Source organism: Acyrthosiphon pisum, chromosome A2 (assembly GCF_005508785.2).
Source record: "Acyrthosiphon pisum isolate AL4f chromosome A2, pea_aphid_22Mar2018_4r6ur, whole genome shotgun sequence".
Classification (NCBI taxonomy): Eukaryota; Metazoa; Arthropoda; class Insecta; order Hemiptera; family Aphididae; genus Acyrthosiphon; species Acyrthosiphon pisum.
Genome location: NC_042495.1, coordinates 51163165 through 51179470, shown reverse-complemented (window position 1 = coordinate 51179470; position 16306 = coordinate 51163165). Strand labels below are relative to the sequence as shown.

General features: G+C 26.7%; 2 protein-coding genes across 2 annotated transcripts in view; one reads left to right on the top strand and one right to left on the bottom strand.

Moving 5' to 3' along the window:
* LOC100166294 (dehydrogenase/reductase SDR family member 11) overlaps positions 1-7454 on the top strand; it is a 15415-nt gene extending 7961 nt beyond the window's left edge. Inside the window, exons 3-5 of the mRNA XM_001949323.5 lie at positions 5762-5891; positions 5963-6245; positions 7270-7454. Coding sequence (XP_001949358.2) covers positions 5762-5891; positions 5963-6245; positions 7270-7311 — 455 coding nt within the window. The 3' untranslated portion in view covers positions 7312-7454. The remainder of the gene's footprint in view (positions 1-5761; positions 5892-5962; positions 6246-7269) is intronic.
* A 178-nt stretch (positions 7455-7632) lies between these two features.
* LOC100164265 (acyl-CoA:lysophosphatidylglycerol acyltransferase 1) overlaps positions 7633-16306 on the bottom strand; it is a 9894-nt gene continuing 1220 nt past the window's right edge. The window contains exons 2-7 of the mRNA XM_008189495.3: positions 9962-10167; positions 9328-9542; positions 9122-9258; positions 8930-9066; positions 8215-8360; positions 7633-8153 (exon numbers count right to left, since the gene is read on the bottom strand). Of these exons, the coding sequence (XP_008187717.1) occupies positions 7920-8153; positions 8215-8360; positions 8930-9066; positions 9122-9258; positions 9328-9542; positions 9962-10167 (1075 nt within the window). The 3' untranslated portion in view covers positions 7633-7919. The remainder of the gene's footprint in view (positions 8154-8214; positions 8361-8929; positions 9067-9121; positions 9259-9327; positions 9543-9961; positions 10168-16306) is intronic.

Here is a 16306-nt window from a genome sequence, read left to right as displayed (position 1 = left end):
TAATACCTATAGATTAAGTATACCTATTAATAATATGTATGTCTAATATCTAGACCTGACAAACCCGTCTTCGGCTCAGAATCGTTTTTCTTATACAGTGATATTATATCATTGAATTCCAATTTAATACTATCCCATTATACAGTGACCCACTTGTAACCTACTGTAAAGCAGAGCGACATCCACATACCCACCTTTTTTCTACATGAATGACAAAATACATAAATAAGTAAATACAATATAATAATGAATATTTATTAGTACATGACCAAATTTATTTATTACAATTTTTTATTACAATGCATGTACCTAATAGGTACATGTATATCTTTTTATTCTTGGACGTTTTATGCCTTATTGACTCATTCGGTTAATGGATTTAAATACTCTGGTCGCAAAATGAGTAATTATCTGATTAGTGGCGACTACTGTATATAAATTGTATACAAAACTGTTAGGTTATATTTATAATCATTTTTTTAATCCCATGGGATTTTTATGCATAAAGAAAATTAACGTTGTTATGTGGCAATGGTAGTGATGGGGTCCAGACCCCTTGGACCCCCTCAATCGACACTGAGAGATCAGAGGTACTTTCCTATTATCACTGTACTCCCAATGGGATTGAACTGTAAATACATAGGTATAAGTGTATAACAGTAAAATGTATTTTACATTTAATGTATAAATTGTAGGAATTACGATGTACACAATAGTACCTATAAGTATAATAGATACAACAATACCTAGGTACTCAATATTATACATTTATACTTATTGTACTAAGTATAATATAGGTACAATAATTACTGTAAATTGTAATGACAAATATATTCAAAAACCCCTATCGATAGTACATATCTAATATCTATAGGTATGTTATATTTTGTTGACATCACATTTTAAAATAGTAGATATACTATACGTTTAAAAAGTTATTGTTAATAATTTGCTATATATACGAATGTACAATATACCACATTGGCACATTATACGATTCTAATTCGTTTATATTATAGGTTCATAGTACATTCGTAATTCGTAATTTGTACTAACCATAATTTTATTAGTCTTTCTAAAGAATGATGTAATACTTGGGTAATACGTTATTTAGTTTAGAAACGGAACTACAAAGCATAAGCGGCATATATTAATTTGAGCATTTCTATTTGCGATTAATGTTCAATACAAGTGTCAAATGGCACTTAAGCCAATGCTCGTTTAAATTGCCCTCAATCTTTATCCACCACCTAGCAGGTAACCTACATAGCTATAGGTAGGTAGGTACCAATTATTGGGCGGGTAATCATGCTAAGTAAATTAAGTTATTATAAGTCTTGCGAAATCAGACTGTTCAGTTGACACATAAAATGAGAAGATTGTTAGATGTCTATTGTCTAGTGACTACCGGACTGGTGAGAGGCTAAATTCATTATTTTTCGAACTACATACACATTAGGTAGGTAAGTACTACCTATATAATATATTATACTTCAGCGCCACCAATATAATAATAATACCATTGTTCTGTGATAATACATAGGTTATAGCCTATATTCTATAATTCTCAGTAGGTACCTACCTACATTATTATTACCTAGGTTACATACCAGATATCTATTTATATTAACTCTGTACCAACGGTACCCAATTTGGCAATGTTTGCGTAACAAAATATTTCATAACTTGTTTAATATGATATAGGTAGGCATTCAATAAAAGCGTTAGGTCAGGTATTATACTATATTATTACTAAATATTATATATTTATATGCCATAAGTGACCATATATAATTTATTAATGGCCGGGAATAAAATTTGATAGGTACTAGATAGTAAGCAAGTAGGTAGGTACCGAAATACATATAACTCAGAAATGAGTTATATCATTATTATAATTAGGTAGGGTGTAGATAGGTCCTACTTCGTACCTATAATATATTGTAGCATATGCCCTATAATAGCTATATATAAGTAGTAGGTATACCATAGAGTCTATGCGGAATAGACTATAGAGTAATAATTATTACTCTATGAATATATTGGGCGTTGTCTGATTGCGGCTCAAAGTAACATTTTTTTTTTTTTTATTAATATTAACCCGCGGCAACTTAGGCCAATGTCCATTGGGTGGTTTCTAACTGTAGGGGAGGGTACTGAAGGTTTTAAACACGTGTGTATGTTTTTGGCAGATTTTCTATCGATAAAATACTTTTAATTAACAAAAAATATTAGTAAATCTAGAATTGACCTTTAGTCAGCGATATATAATAAAGTACTAATTAACTATTTTTTGTATTATTAATCACGCTATATATTATGAGTGAAATGAGTGTATACCTTATTAACAATAATTTTTGTTTATAATTAGTTATAAACAATAACTAATTATAAATGTTGTAGATGTTTATAAAAATTTAATGTTATTAACAAAAAAAAAGAGAGTTTTACTCCATTTATTATTGTATTAAGAAATAATTAAAATAACATAGAACTAACACAAAAAAAAAAACTAATAATATATTTGTATATGTGTTGAAATAAGTTTTCATTGAATTAATTATTAATAAAATGTATTAATGTAACGACTAACAAAAATAAATATATTTATATATAGATGTATTATTGTAAAATTGTATCAATGCTCTAAACAATATATATTGTGCACAACCAAACTATGTTAACAAATGTAAACAATATATATCTGTCAAACACAAGGTACCTTTACACGTGTAAAGCCATATTAATGTAACAAAAAATGTAAAACGAATATTATTGTAATGAAAAATTGTAAAACAAATATTAATGTAATGAAAAATCAATTAATTGTAAACCAGTAAACCAAATATTATTGTAACTGTAAAACACATTTTGATGTAATGAAATCATAACATTGTAAAACATAATTGTAAACATGTAAATGATGTTATAAGAAATTAACTAAATTGTAGACACATTTCATAAACTTGTAAATGCGATGGTGTTCTTAAAAAGATTTCTGTCTTTTAGAGATATAAATCCTTTTTCTAAGGGGAGGTGCTACGTACGGACCCCTCTACTCCGCCCCTACACATAATCATACTACACAGCATTGGATGTCCTATGGTAACACGTAAATAGTTAGGTGATGTCACCGCTGTACATAAAAAACCTTGGGGGAGCAATACTATAAACGTTAGCAACAGTCTCGGTGTCTGCAAACGGCCAGATGACAAACCCGAACCGTTAAGATATCTGTGAAACCTCCTCGGAGCACAGTAGATTCTACGAATCACATATTGGCACTGTGACAAGACGACCGCGGGTATACTTGGTCATTTTACGACACCCCGCACCGACCAAAGGCACATCTTGTAGAAGGCCCCCTGGACTGTGAGAACCAACGACATAGTCCGCCAGAGATCTAGTAAGAGAGGGGACAGGACTATATAGGATTATAGTCCTATATAGTATTCAGACGTGATTTCAGCAACCATACGTACACACCCCTGTACCTCTTCGTTCTTTGATTATCATACTTTTGTATTACGACTTAGATTATTTTCGTTGACGACGTATTACGGGACTTAGAGAATATTCGAGTAATCGCTTATTTTCTAAGGCACTGGTTTTTCTTCGTTAATTCGAATAATCTAATAGTGTTTAAATTCAACTTGTTTATTATTCTACAATTTTAAATAAATAATACATCAACCCACAAATTGTTGATCATTTTGACGCTTCTACCATCATCCCATCTTGTCACCATCTCCTGTAAGTCGGGTGCACGCAACAATGGAAAGAATACACAGAAGCACTATACAATGAAGAAGAACTGGTTGTTACATATTTGGAAAAAATAAATGACAATGAACAAGATGAAGAGTATGTAGAATATTCGGTATTAAGAGAAGAATTTGACATAGCATTAAGAGACTTAAAACCAAAGAAAGCGGCTGGAATAGATGAGATCCAAGCCGAAACTTTGGAAGGAAGCAGGAGAAAGCAGGAGCAGCTGAATGAATTATTTAAACTCATTAAAGATATTTACAGAACGGCGGATATACCTACCGACTTTGTAAAGAGTATAATTATTCCCATATCAAATAAGTCATTAGCTATGAAGTATGAACAATATCGAACTATTAGTTTGGTATCGCACGCTTCAAAGATTTTAACAAAAATTATGTATACGAGAATGGAAAGGAAGATAGAAGACACATTATTATCAGAAGACCAATTCAGAAAAAATGGGTACGGGGGAAGCGATATTCTTTAAGATTAATAGTGGAAAAAAGAATACGGAAAGATAAGTCAACATTTATTGCCTTTATCGTTATTGAGAAAGCATTCGACAATGTTAACTGGGAAATAATGTTTAAAATGATAAAAAGAGCCGGAATTGCAACCACGGAAAGAAAACTGCTGTACCAACTGTATAAAAATCTATATACGTATCTACTAAAAACGTACATCTGGAGCATAATATTATATGGATGCGAAACATGGACTATTGCAAGAGAAGAAATGAGAAGAGTAGAGGCTTTCGAAATGTGGTGCAACAGGAGGATGGAAAAGATAAGTTGGATAGATAGGGTCACTAATGAAGAAGTTCTAGAAAGGGTATCTGAATGGAAATCAATGTGGAAGAGTATACAGAAAAGGCGAAATAAATTAATAGGTCATATTTTAAGACGCGATGGGCTGCTATTATTAATCTTAGAAGGAGTACCTAATTGATGGAAAAATTCATAGAGGAAGACCAAGATTGCAATAAATAAGTCAGATAATAGAAGATCAAGGATGTAACTCATATCAAGAGTTGAAGAGGAAGGCTAGTGATAGAGAAACATGGAAGTTTCTGCAAACCAATCATTAGATTGAATACTACAGAGAGAGATAGGGATGTTTTAATCATGGGTAGGCACGAGGTGTACCTATCAATTTTCTAAATAATTGATATAGCTACATGTAAATTTAAATTTTTAAGAAACATTTGACAAATTGACATTATCTAGAGTCCAGAGGACACTTCTATGAAATTTCTCAGTAATAGGAAGGTACCTCACATGTTATTAACTACGAAAACAGTGATATTGTGTTCATCATTTAGCTTTATTAAAAAATAGAACTTTTAATTTAACTTAAGGCACTCGGTGCCAATGCCATTTTGTCCTCAAAAATACACTCTGCGGAAATAACAATACCGCATTGTAGAATCAACCAAATTTCATAATTTTTTTTTTTTTGTAATTGCTAGAGTGAAATATTCTACAGCCCGCATTAATCTGTTTTTCAATATTTTATTCTCAAACTTTATAATATGTCTAAAAAAAAATACAAGATATTAAAAAGGATTACAAATTTTCTAATACAATTATTTGAAATATAATACAAAATCAGAGATATCGGGCTGTAGGAAGTTTTCTTCTTTCAGATAAAAAAATAATCATAAAAATCCGAAAATTCTGCTAAGCTTGAGAGTTATTTTCGTAGTCATTTTTTCCGATATAATACACCTTATCACCCCCCCCCCCCCTAAATAGGTATCGGGTAGCAGATTAGTAGAAAAGTCTTATAATTGAGGTGGCAACTAAAATATAAAATTTAATTTTCAAATTTTATAGAATTGTGGAAAATGGGCACCAGGACCCTTAATTAACTATTCTACGTACCTTTGTTAGTTAATTTATTGGATTTTCAGCAAAATGTATTTTTAGTGGTTAAAAAAGAATTGGTTTTTCTAAATATATATATTTATTTTTATTTGTTTTGAATATAGATGGTACTGTATCGGAATGGAAAAAAATATTGGACGTAAACGTTATAGCGTTAAGTGTTTGTTCACGGGAGGCAGTGAGATCCATGAATAGTCGCAACTTGAAAGACGCACACATTATTCATTTAAGCAGGTTCAAAAAAAAAAAAAAATTATAAACCGTTTGTTGTATTTATTATTTAACTTACTGTTTACTGGGCTTAGTAATCTGGCGCATTATGTTCCTTCATATGGTCCGTTCCATTTCTATTCCGCAACCAAACATGCTGTACGAGCACTCACAGAAGGATTGCGGCAAGAATTAAGGGCATTGAAAAGCCCCATCAAGGTCACGTGTGTCAGTCCTGGTCTTGTGAAATCTTCAATTTTCAAAAATTCACTGGGAGATAACTTTGATAAACATTTATACGAAACGTACCCCAGTATCTCTCCAGCAGACATAGCATCTACCATCGAATTTGTATTGGGCACTCCTCCACACGTACAAGTAATACAATTTTTTTTAATAATGAATATTTTTAAAATGTATTAAATTACTAGCAATAAATGAAAATGTATTAATTAAACATTTAATTACATTTAATTCAACAACATTTTTATATTATTGCCAGATATATAAGTAAATAGCTTATAAATTTAAAACATATTAAATGTTAAGAAATTATTTTTATTTTTTTTAATCTTGGCCTTCGCAGAAACTATTATAAAACATAAGTATTCCATCAAAAGTACAATAGTTCTGGAATTAAAAAACTACCTTCTCTTAACTGTTGCAATTTATGTTCATTAATTCTTTAAAACTAACACAATATTCATCCAATGGATTTAAAAATACATTTTAATTTCACTTTTCACATGACGATATAAAAAAATTTTCTTTGTATAATTGCAATCACTCAATAATGTATAAATATGTTTTTTCACATTAAATACAAATAATGCAAAATTATAGCAAAAGAAATAACGTTTGTTTTAATAAATAGTAATAATAAAAAAAAAACAGTATAAAATGGTGTTTAAGAGAAAGTATAATATATACACACATAAATATGTGTATATATAATATATCCACACAATTATAAAAAATTAAAATGATTCACAAAATAATATGTCATAATGTCAATAAAACAATAAAACAAATGGATGATTACTATCTACAAATGTCTTCTGTACAGTGCTTGATTTTAGTTAAGTAAAATGTAAATTTAAAGTGAAAATGTATAACAATACAAGAATAAATCGTATACTATAAAATATAATATAATATATTATATAAATGTTATCACAGTCACAACACAGAAGACTAATAATTAACATGATATCTTTCACACATTAGTTGGCATACAAAATCATTTAACGCATTAAAATAAATACAAAGCTTTAATTTATCATCAAAATATATGCTAACCTTGGAGAATTATTTTCCAAAATTGTCATATATTGGAAAATAATAAATATTAATAATATACAAGTTTTTTTTATAGTTTAACAGTTAAAACAATTTATTTCAGGTGCAAGATATAATCATCAAACCTATAGGTTCAGAGGCCTGAATAACATTGATCCTCAAATCACAAGCACAATATGTCATAAGGTTCATCTCAAAATGAAATAAAAATGTATTAGTAAATCATACTTTACATTAAAATACAGAGCCTATAAATATAAATATGTATATTATATTAAATATATATATATATATATATATATATATATATATATATATATATATATATATATATAAGAAAAAGAAACAAACAATAATAAAATAATGATTCTTAAAATTACAATATTATATTTACAAAAAAAAAAAATTAAATCAATAGTTAGAAGAAAACAAAATAAACACTGATGTTCATATAATAATTTAAATACGAAACATATAAAAGTAAATCACAGTTACTAAACTCGTTCGTGCTTTTTAGTTAAGTTATTTTTGTAAGTGATATCTTTAGATGTTAATGTTATTTATAAAAATGTTTATTTTGTATTTTTTACAACAACCTAGATTTCAATCACATTTATTCATTGGTTTTATTGCCAGCTGTTATATAAGTTTATAGTATATACATACATAAAATAAATATATGTATACAGAAAAACTCTACATAAATTATGTTCGTTCTTCCTCTCTTTGTTTTTTTTTCTAGTTTCTTCAAGTTTACCATACTAATCCAATCAAATAATGAATAATCCTGTAGTGGGCATATGACGATGCAATAAAAAATAGATGTAATATAAGGAACCGTACGCAATCCTGTTGGATAACAGCTGATTGACGTGATCCTTTATGACTGGGGAATTCACCAGTTGAATAGAATGTTTCTAGGATACGTTCTTTTTCTTCCCAGCGATCAAATAACCATTTAGTCATTTCTTCTTGTTCTCTAGGAACCTAAAAATATCAAGTTATCATAACTAATACAATCAAATTATTATATTTAAAATTGACATACAAGTGAACTGGGAAATAATCTGTAGTACATATGTGTACGACAAGCTCTTCTCTGACCCATAATGATAGTGGGTAAATCCAACGGTCTTCCTTCGGAGTATGCAACTGTTACATCCAAAATCCACGCTAATTTGTCAGTATTTTCATCTACAATAATATATTGCCTTTGAGTTAGAATAAAAAATGTAATACTATATTGATAAAAAAAAATTATTCACTAAATTAGGAATTAATGAATATCAGGTACTTCATAATATAATAGTAAGTGAGCATGATATACATTTTACTGTACTGAAAAATTGTAATCCACAAAATAATTGTATACAAACTTTTTATACCAATGAACACTTGATACTATTATATATTTTTTTTTTATGTTTTACTATTAAACATTAAAACATAGAACTCAATATATTATAATTGAATTTTTTTAAGAAATTAATAATTATAATATGCATATTATATATAAATTTAAGGGTCCAGTGCAAGAACCGGCTACATCCATATTTTGGAATTGTTCAAGAAGCATGCAATAATACTTGGTTATTGAACTTTTTTATACCAGACATTTCCATTTATATATTAGCTTATTTAACAGATGAAAAAACCTAGCTATTGCACCAAAATGTAAACAAAATTATTCTTTATCAAAAAATGTAAAAACATGCGTTTTGAAAATATAGCCGGTTCTTAGAATCCTCAATTACTATGCTTACTGAATTCAGTATTATTGTTTGTCACACCACCATATTTTGTTTGTTTTGGTGAAAGTTCATCAATGATTGCTGAAAAAGCTCCTAATCTTGGTAACGTAACATGTTCTAGTAAAGGTAAATTGTTTTTCTGTGCATACCTAAAATTAATAATTATCAAACAGTATTAACAATTACATTATTTTATTAATTTACCTTTGACTAGCTTCTCGTCTTTTTCTTAAAAATCCACCTTCTGGGAATAAAATAATTAATTTTCGCTGACGAGGTAAATATGATCCACGAATGTGAGTTCTTAATTCTTTTACAGCTTGTTCTCTCTGATCTTTACCCTATTAAAAAGTAAATTATAAACAATAGATTTTTTTTCAAGTTTAAAAGTATGAAAAATTCACACTTACCGATAAGATAAAAAAATCTTGATGTATAATAGAAACAATACCAAAATTAGTAAACTTGAATATCCTGTCCATGATCCACATAATATTGGGCAATACACCGGCCTTGGAATTAAAATTTGTCATTAGCATTGGCACATCTGCTGTAGATTGATGATTAACTAACACTAGTGTACGATCATTCAAACATAATCTGATATCATCACCCATTTCAACAACTATAAAAAAAAAAATATATTATATTTAAATACTTTTAATCAACTGAAATAAAAAAAAATTTTTAAATATTATAAGTCTTAAAATTATTAAATTGACAAATTCAACATGTTAATAAAAAACAAACATATTTTATAAAATACATATCTGGTTCTCTGGTTCCTAATTTGTTCGGAAACATTATATACAACATTGGATCAGTAAAAATCAGCATATATGTTTTCTTATTTAAAATAATATTTATAAACTATAATAACAATAGCATAATAGATAAATTAGATAAATAATTAACAGAATCAAATATACATGAAAAAATGAGACCTTTATCTATGAGATACGGGGGGCAGAACATTAAACAAAAATTAGAGTATTCATGAGTGGTGAAGTCTTATGCAAATAGATAATAGAATATAATACTTACTGTCATAACCAGCTGACCAAGACCACATAGAAACCATTGCTAATAGCCAATGAAAAAATAAGCCTTCAAGTTTCCAATATAGGTTTGGGTGAATCTTCCGCAAAGGGAAAAATATAATCATCCAAACACAATATGTTGGTATACAATAGATGTTGTTAATAAGTACAAACAATATGCGGATGATAACTTTGCATGTTACAGTAGCTCTGAATATGAAAAATAAAAATACAATTTATATTATAATTTATAAACAAATACAACCTAAGACAATAATATTTTTATTAAAATACAAAATTAAAATAGGTTATTTTTGTATAAATATATGAACATTTTTGTTTCATTGCAATTTTAGTAAAAAACTAAATTTCAATAATTAGGAGAATAGGTAAAATATTATTATAAGACATTTTTGTAACATAGTCATATTGAAAAAAATGTGGTGATAAACAGAAAGTAAATTGTAAATACATTATTTAGTGGATAGGGTAATATTAGTTGAGTAAGAATCATGTTAGAATCATTTACTATTTAGACATTTTCAAAGAACGTGATATTTTGTTTAAGAATAATAATTATAAAAATTGTTATTTTACTATTTTTTAAATTAAAATTAAAATTAATATATTAATATATTAATTACTTAAATTTCAAATCAAAAATATAAAAGTATTCTTAAATAAAATAAATTATTATAATAGTAAATGCAATTGTAAATTTGTTCAGTATAAAACTGTATTTTCTCATGCTTTAAATTAGACAAAAATGTATTTTTTATATTATTAAATAATGAAAAGATAACATTAATACCAATGTGACTAAGACAAAAAATTACATTTGTGACAAAGATAAGAAAGAAAACAATTGAATAGTTCTGATTTTTTTTTTTATTATATAGTGAAATATCTCCTAATTAACATTTTTTTTAAAAAAATTGTTAACAATGTATTATTATTTAATATTTCAATCAGTTTGGTTTTATTTTATAGAAATATCAACATATTTATAGTTGTGGTAGTTATGATTCAAAATAATTAAATTTTTAGATTCTGAGTGGAGCGATGAATGTATTGATTTTACACAATGATGTGTTTGACAAAATTTATAAAATATTCAACTTTTATAGCTAAGGATTGAAAATTTAAAACAAGGTTCCACGTAAATAGCTTATGTATAAATTACTTTATTCACAATAATATCATAAAATGTATAATATCATAGGCTGATTGACCGTCTTCGTTCAGAATCGTTTTTTCTTATACAATGATGTTATACCTATTATTGAATTCAAATTTAACACCATCGATTACAGTGACACACTTATAACCTTCTGTACAGCAGAGCGATACCCACCTTTTTTAACTTGTAACTAATAATAATGCATAAGTATTATAAATGATTAACACTTTCAACGCAACTGATGCGTATATGCGCCAACAGAGTTTAATCTAATAGTTATTTCCAATAGAGTTTATTCGGTGATGCGTGAACGCATCAAAAGTATAAGTTTATATATGCTATAATTAAATCAGATATTTTTAATAAACTCTGAAACTAAGATAGGCTATTGACAATGAACTATAAATTTAAAGATATGGGTGGTTTTAATTTTAGTTTTTTCCGTTGTATCGGAAATCATGGGCGGCGCTGAACATGTTAAACATAATGTAGACATAATTTTATTTTTTTAATTATAGTTTGTAGTGATTGAAGCTTAATTTATGATTTACACTTTTACATAAAAAATCTTAATTTATCAAAAATTTGTTAACAATCTAAGTTTACATAATATGCAATACAGCAATTTTATTATACTTTAAGAGGGATTCTTTTACCTTTATTTTTCATGTTTGGAACAAATACATTGGGGGGGGGGGAGGGGTGAACTGTTTGACAAAGCTTAACCCCATGCATTGTTGTTTTATTGAAATATTAAAAATACAACAACCATGGTCCATGGCACATACAGGGGACCAGACACTGCCTACCTTAGCAGATGGTAGTTGCATAAGCGTAGATTCTTGAGTCCCTAGGCAGTCGATGAGATTCTTTATACTTAGTTTGCGTCGTTTAGGTAGATGAAAATTAGTATTACATCAATATGTTATGTGGTGTAAAGTTATATTATATAATACAGTGTATGCAATAGTAAATTATTTGCTGATATCTAAATTTACTTGAACGTATAGTAAAGATCTAGAAGTGTCATTGAGTACATTGTAATTTATCGACAACAGTATAAAAAAAAGCAATAATAAAGATTTTAATGTGATATTTCCTAAAAGACTAAACAAAAATATCCAATGCATAAAACTGTGTTGTCCTAATGTCATTTATAAAATAAATTTAAGGTAGGCTACAGCAGTATTAATTATTTTTAACTAGTAATTTACAATGTATATTAATTATAAGCCCAAAACCAAAATAGTAAATCAAAAGAGACAAATAAACAAATCAAAATTACACAACAATAATTATTTTCCGAACAATATTTTTTCAATTTTTCTTTTACAAAATACCTTATTATATAGGTATTGCCTAATGCCCAACTATGTATACCCAACTCTCAAAAGAGTCTGTACATCAAATGATAATACATGCAATCCAATATAATTTATATAGGTAGTAAAAAATGAAATTACTAAAAAAATTAGAAGATACTAGTCACATAGGTATATATAATATATGTTTTATATATTTGAGCTAGGTAGAGAATGCTTTCTAAAATTCTAAAGAACAGAACCTAATTAAAAATGTATTAATAATAATAAAATACTTTATGTACATGTTGTTCTAAACACTAATTTCAGCCTTGGAAATAGAATAATCATTATTATAGATTATTAAGAAACAACTACTTAACAGTATCCAGTATCCTCTATAAATAATATTTAACATATTTCTAATTTTAATTGTTTTATACTTCAAGGTTTTTTATGTGATGGAAGGTATGTACATTTTATATATTATGTAACATACTAAAAACAAGTTCATACTTTATTCAGATCAATATTAATAAATAGGAATATGTGGTTTTAAAACTAAACCTACCTACTTCGAAGAGAATAAAATATTTTAAGGACAACTCTTTTTTTTTTGCCAATCATAATATAATATGATTAACAGTTATTAGTTATTACTTATTATGAAACTATGAAAGAATTATTAAGTGAGGTAGTTTAAAATTGAAAACAAAACATCTCTAATTAAAACAAATGTATGTTTAATATGAGACTTACTATACATTTGTATATAAAAAGGGGGAAAGGAAAGTATTGGAAAAAAATATATTTTCATTATTTGTGTATACATTGTATTCATTTTGAATGTAGAAATTAAATAGAATTATCAGTATAGATAACGGTAACATTTTGTGTACATTTAATCTATGTACTTAATTATAAAACAATTAAGCAGGAAAAGTTAACATTATAAATAATTGAATTTAAAATGTTAGCAATTTCTATGCACCATAACATTTTGAACATTATTAGTTTTTTTTTTTAAACTATTGTCGGAACAAAATTTGTTGGTTAGTCAAATAACTTAAAAATGTAATGGAATATTCCTCATAGGTTGGATGTTGGTAGAAATAAAAAAAAAAAGAAGATGAGCATAAATTCACAATATTTTATTATGAGTGTCAAGTTAGAATGTTCAAAAATTCTTTAAAATCACTAATATACAGGGATAAACATGGTCAAAAATTATATAAAATTACTTTTACCTTTACTTTATAATTAATTTCTTTATAGTTTATTTCTCTTGTTGTTAATCATTCTTAAATAAAATATTATACAATATTATCCACATATGATCATTCTGATTATTTTAACAAACTAAATGGATAATTAAATTAACGATTTAGTGTTGCGTGATGTCATTTAGCCATTTTTAGATTTTGAATGACAAATACTTAACTCTTGAAAAAATAAAATAAAATACCATAAAATTTTTATTATAGAATAATAAATTGTCATCATATAAAAAAAATAATGAACCCGCATGTGTTGTGTCTGTCGAGTTATGAATATTTTAAGATGTAAAAAATTTTACAATTTTAAAATACTCATAACTCGCGTTAAAATTAAAATATACTAAAAAGCCTATGAGATTGCCTAGGTAATAATTTTATCTTTAGATTTCATAAGAGGTCAATTCACTCTAATTTTTAAATTAACGGAGCTACACTTGTTCTGCTGAGCGTAAAATTTGCTATGTACATGCGGGTATCACATCCTCTTAAGTAAATTACTTTGAAAGTAGTCTTGATAAAAATAAATAAGATTATTAAAAGCTTTTATCATAAGATTGAAGTGATTCATTAATTATTTATCAAACAATATTTTTTTTATAAATAAAGAGATAAGTGCCTACCTAAATAGCTAAATGAAAAGTATTTTAATTTTAACAAATAAATAGGTAATAAACCAATTGTTTTACCAATAGATACCTACACATCATTTTATTAAAGACACTTCTAAATAAGTATAAACAAATAGGTATCTACCTAAAACTAATTATGATAAGAACCTATGCAGAGTTGCATAAACTATCACTCAACATAGGTAGCTATAATGAATCCATAGTGAGGCATAGGTTCCTTAAAACATAATTTAATAATCATTAATACCAGATTCATAACTACTAGACAACCTACTAAACTATTATTGTCACAATGATTTTTAATTAATAATTGATAGGTAGGTAGTTGGAATATATTTAGACACATGTGGAGACTTGCATGTATGTATAGTGTTTGTAGGTGTGTTTATTTTATGAAGGAAAAGGAACATAATAATGTTGTAATATGCACAAAAATAATAATAACTAATATCATAATCCCGTATAGTTTTGTTTCTAAAATCTAAAGTTAATACAAATTCTAAAAACAAAAACCGATTGGTAATTAGTAATCTAATAATATTTTTGTTAATCAATAAAAATTGTCATACCTAATAGTTTACAAAGTTTTGAAACAATTAGAGTAAAAAATATTTAAATTATAAACAAGTGAGGTGGGAAGTGTAATTCTCTAAAAATTTAAGTAGATGTGCTTTCTTGCGAGCCCCCTCTATTGAAAACTGAAATTACACCACTGAATTAAATATGAAGAACATTATTACAATTTTGAAAAGATAATTAAGAGGATGTGATACCCGCATGTGTTGTCTCCGTCTTACAAGTGAGTAACATAGCAAATTTAATGCTCAGCAGAACACGTGTAGCTCCGTTAATTTAAAAATTAGAGCGAATTGACCTCTTATAAAATATAAAGGTAAGATTATTATCTAGACAACCTCATGGGCTTTTTATTATACTTTAATTTTAACGCGAGTTATGAGTATTTTAAAATTGTAAAATTTTTTACACTCTTAAAATATTCATAACTCGACGGACACAACACATGCGGGTTCATTATTTTTTTTATATGATGACAATTTATTATTCTATAATAAACATTTTATGGTATTTTATTTTATTTTTTCAAGAGTTAAGTATTTGTCATTCAAAATCTAAAAATGGCTAAATGACATCACGCAACACTAAATCGTTAATTTAATTATCCATTTAGTTTGTTAAAATAATCAGAATGATCATATGTGGATAATATTGTATAATATTTTATTTAAGAATGATTAACAACAAGAGAAATAAACTATAAAGAAATTAATTATAAAGTAAAGGTAAAAGTAATTTTATATAATTTTTGACCATGTTTATCCCTGTATATTAGTGATTTTAAAGAATTTTTGAACATTCTAACTTGACACTCATAATAAAATATTGTGAATTTATGCTCATCTTCTTTTTTTTTTTATTTCTACCAACATCCAACCTATGAGGAATATTCCATTACATTTTTAAGTTATTTGACTAACCAACAAATTTTGTTCCGACAATAGTTTAAAAAAAAAAACTAATAATGTTCAAAATGTTATGGTGCATAGAAATTGCTAACATTTTAAATTAAATTATTTATAATGTTAACTTTTCCTGCTTAATTGTTTTATAATTAAGTACATAGATTAAATTTACACAAAATGTTACCGTTATCTATACTGATAATTCTATTTAATTTCTACATTCAAAATGAATACAATGTATACACAAATAATGAAAATATATTTTTTTCCAATACTTTCCTTTCCCCCTTTTTATATACAAATGTATAGTAAGTCTCATATTAAACATACATTTGTTTTAATTAGAGATGTTTTGTTTTCAATTTTAAACTACCTCACTTAATAATTCTTTCATAGTTTCATAATAAGTAATAACTAATAGCTGTTATCATATTATATTATGATTGGCAAAAAAAAAAGAGTTGTCTTAAAATATTTTTAT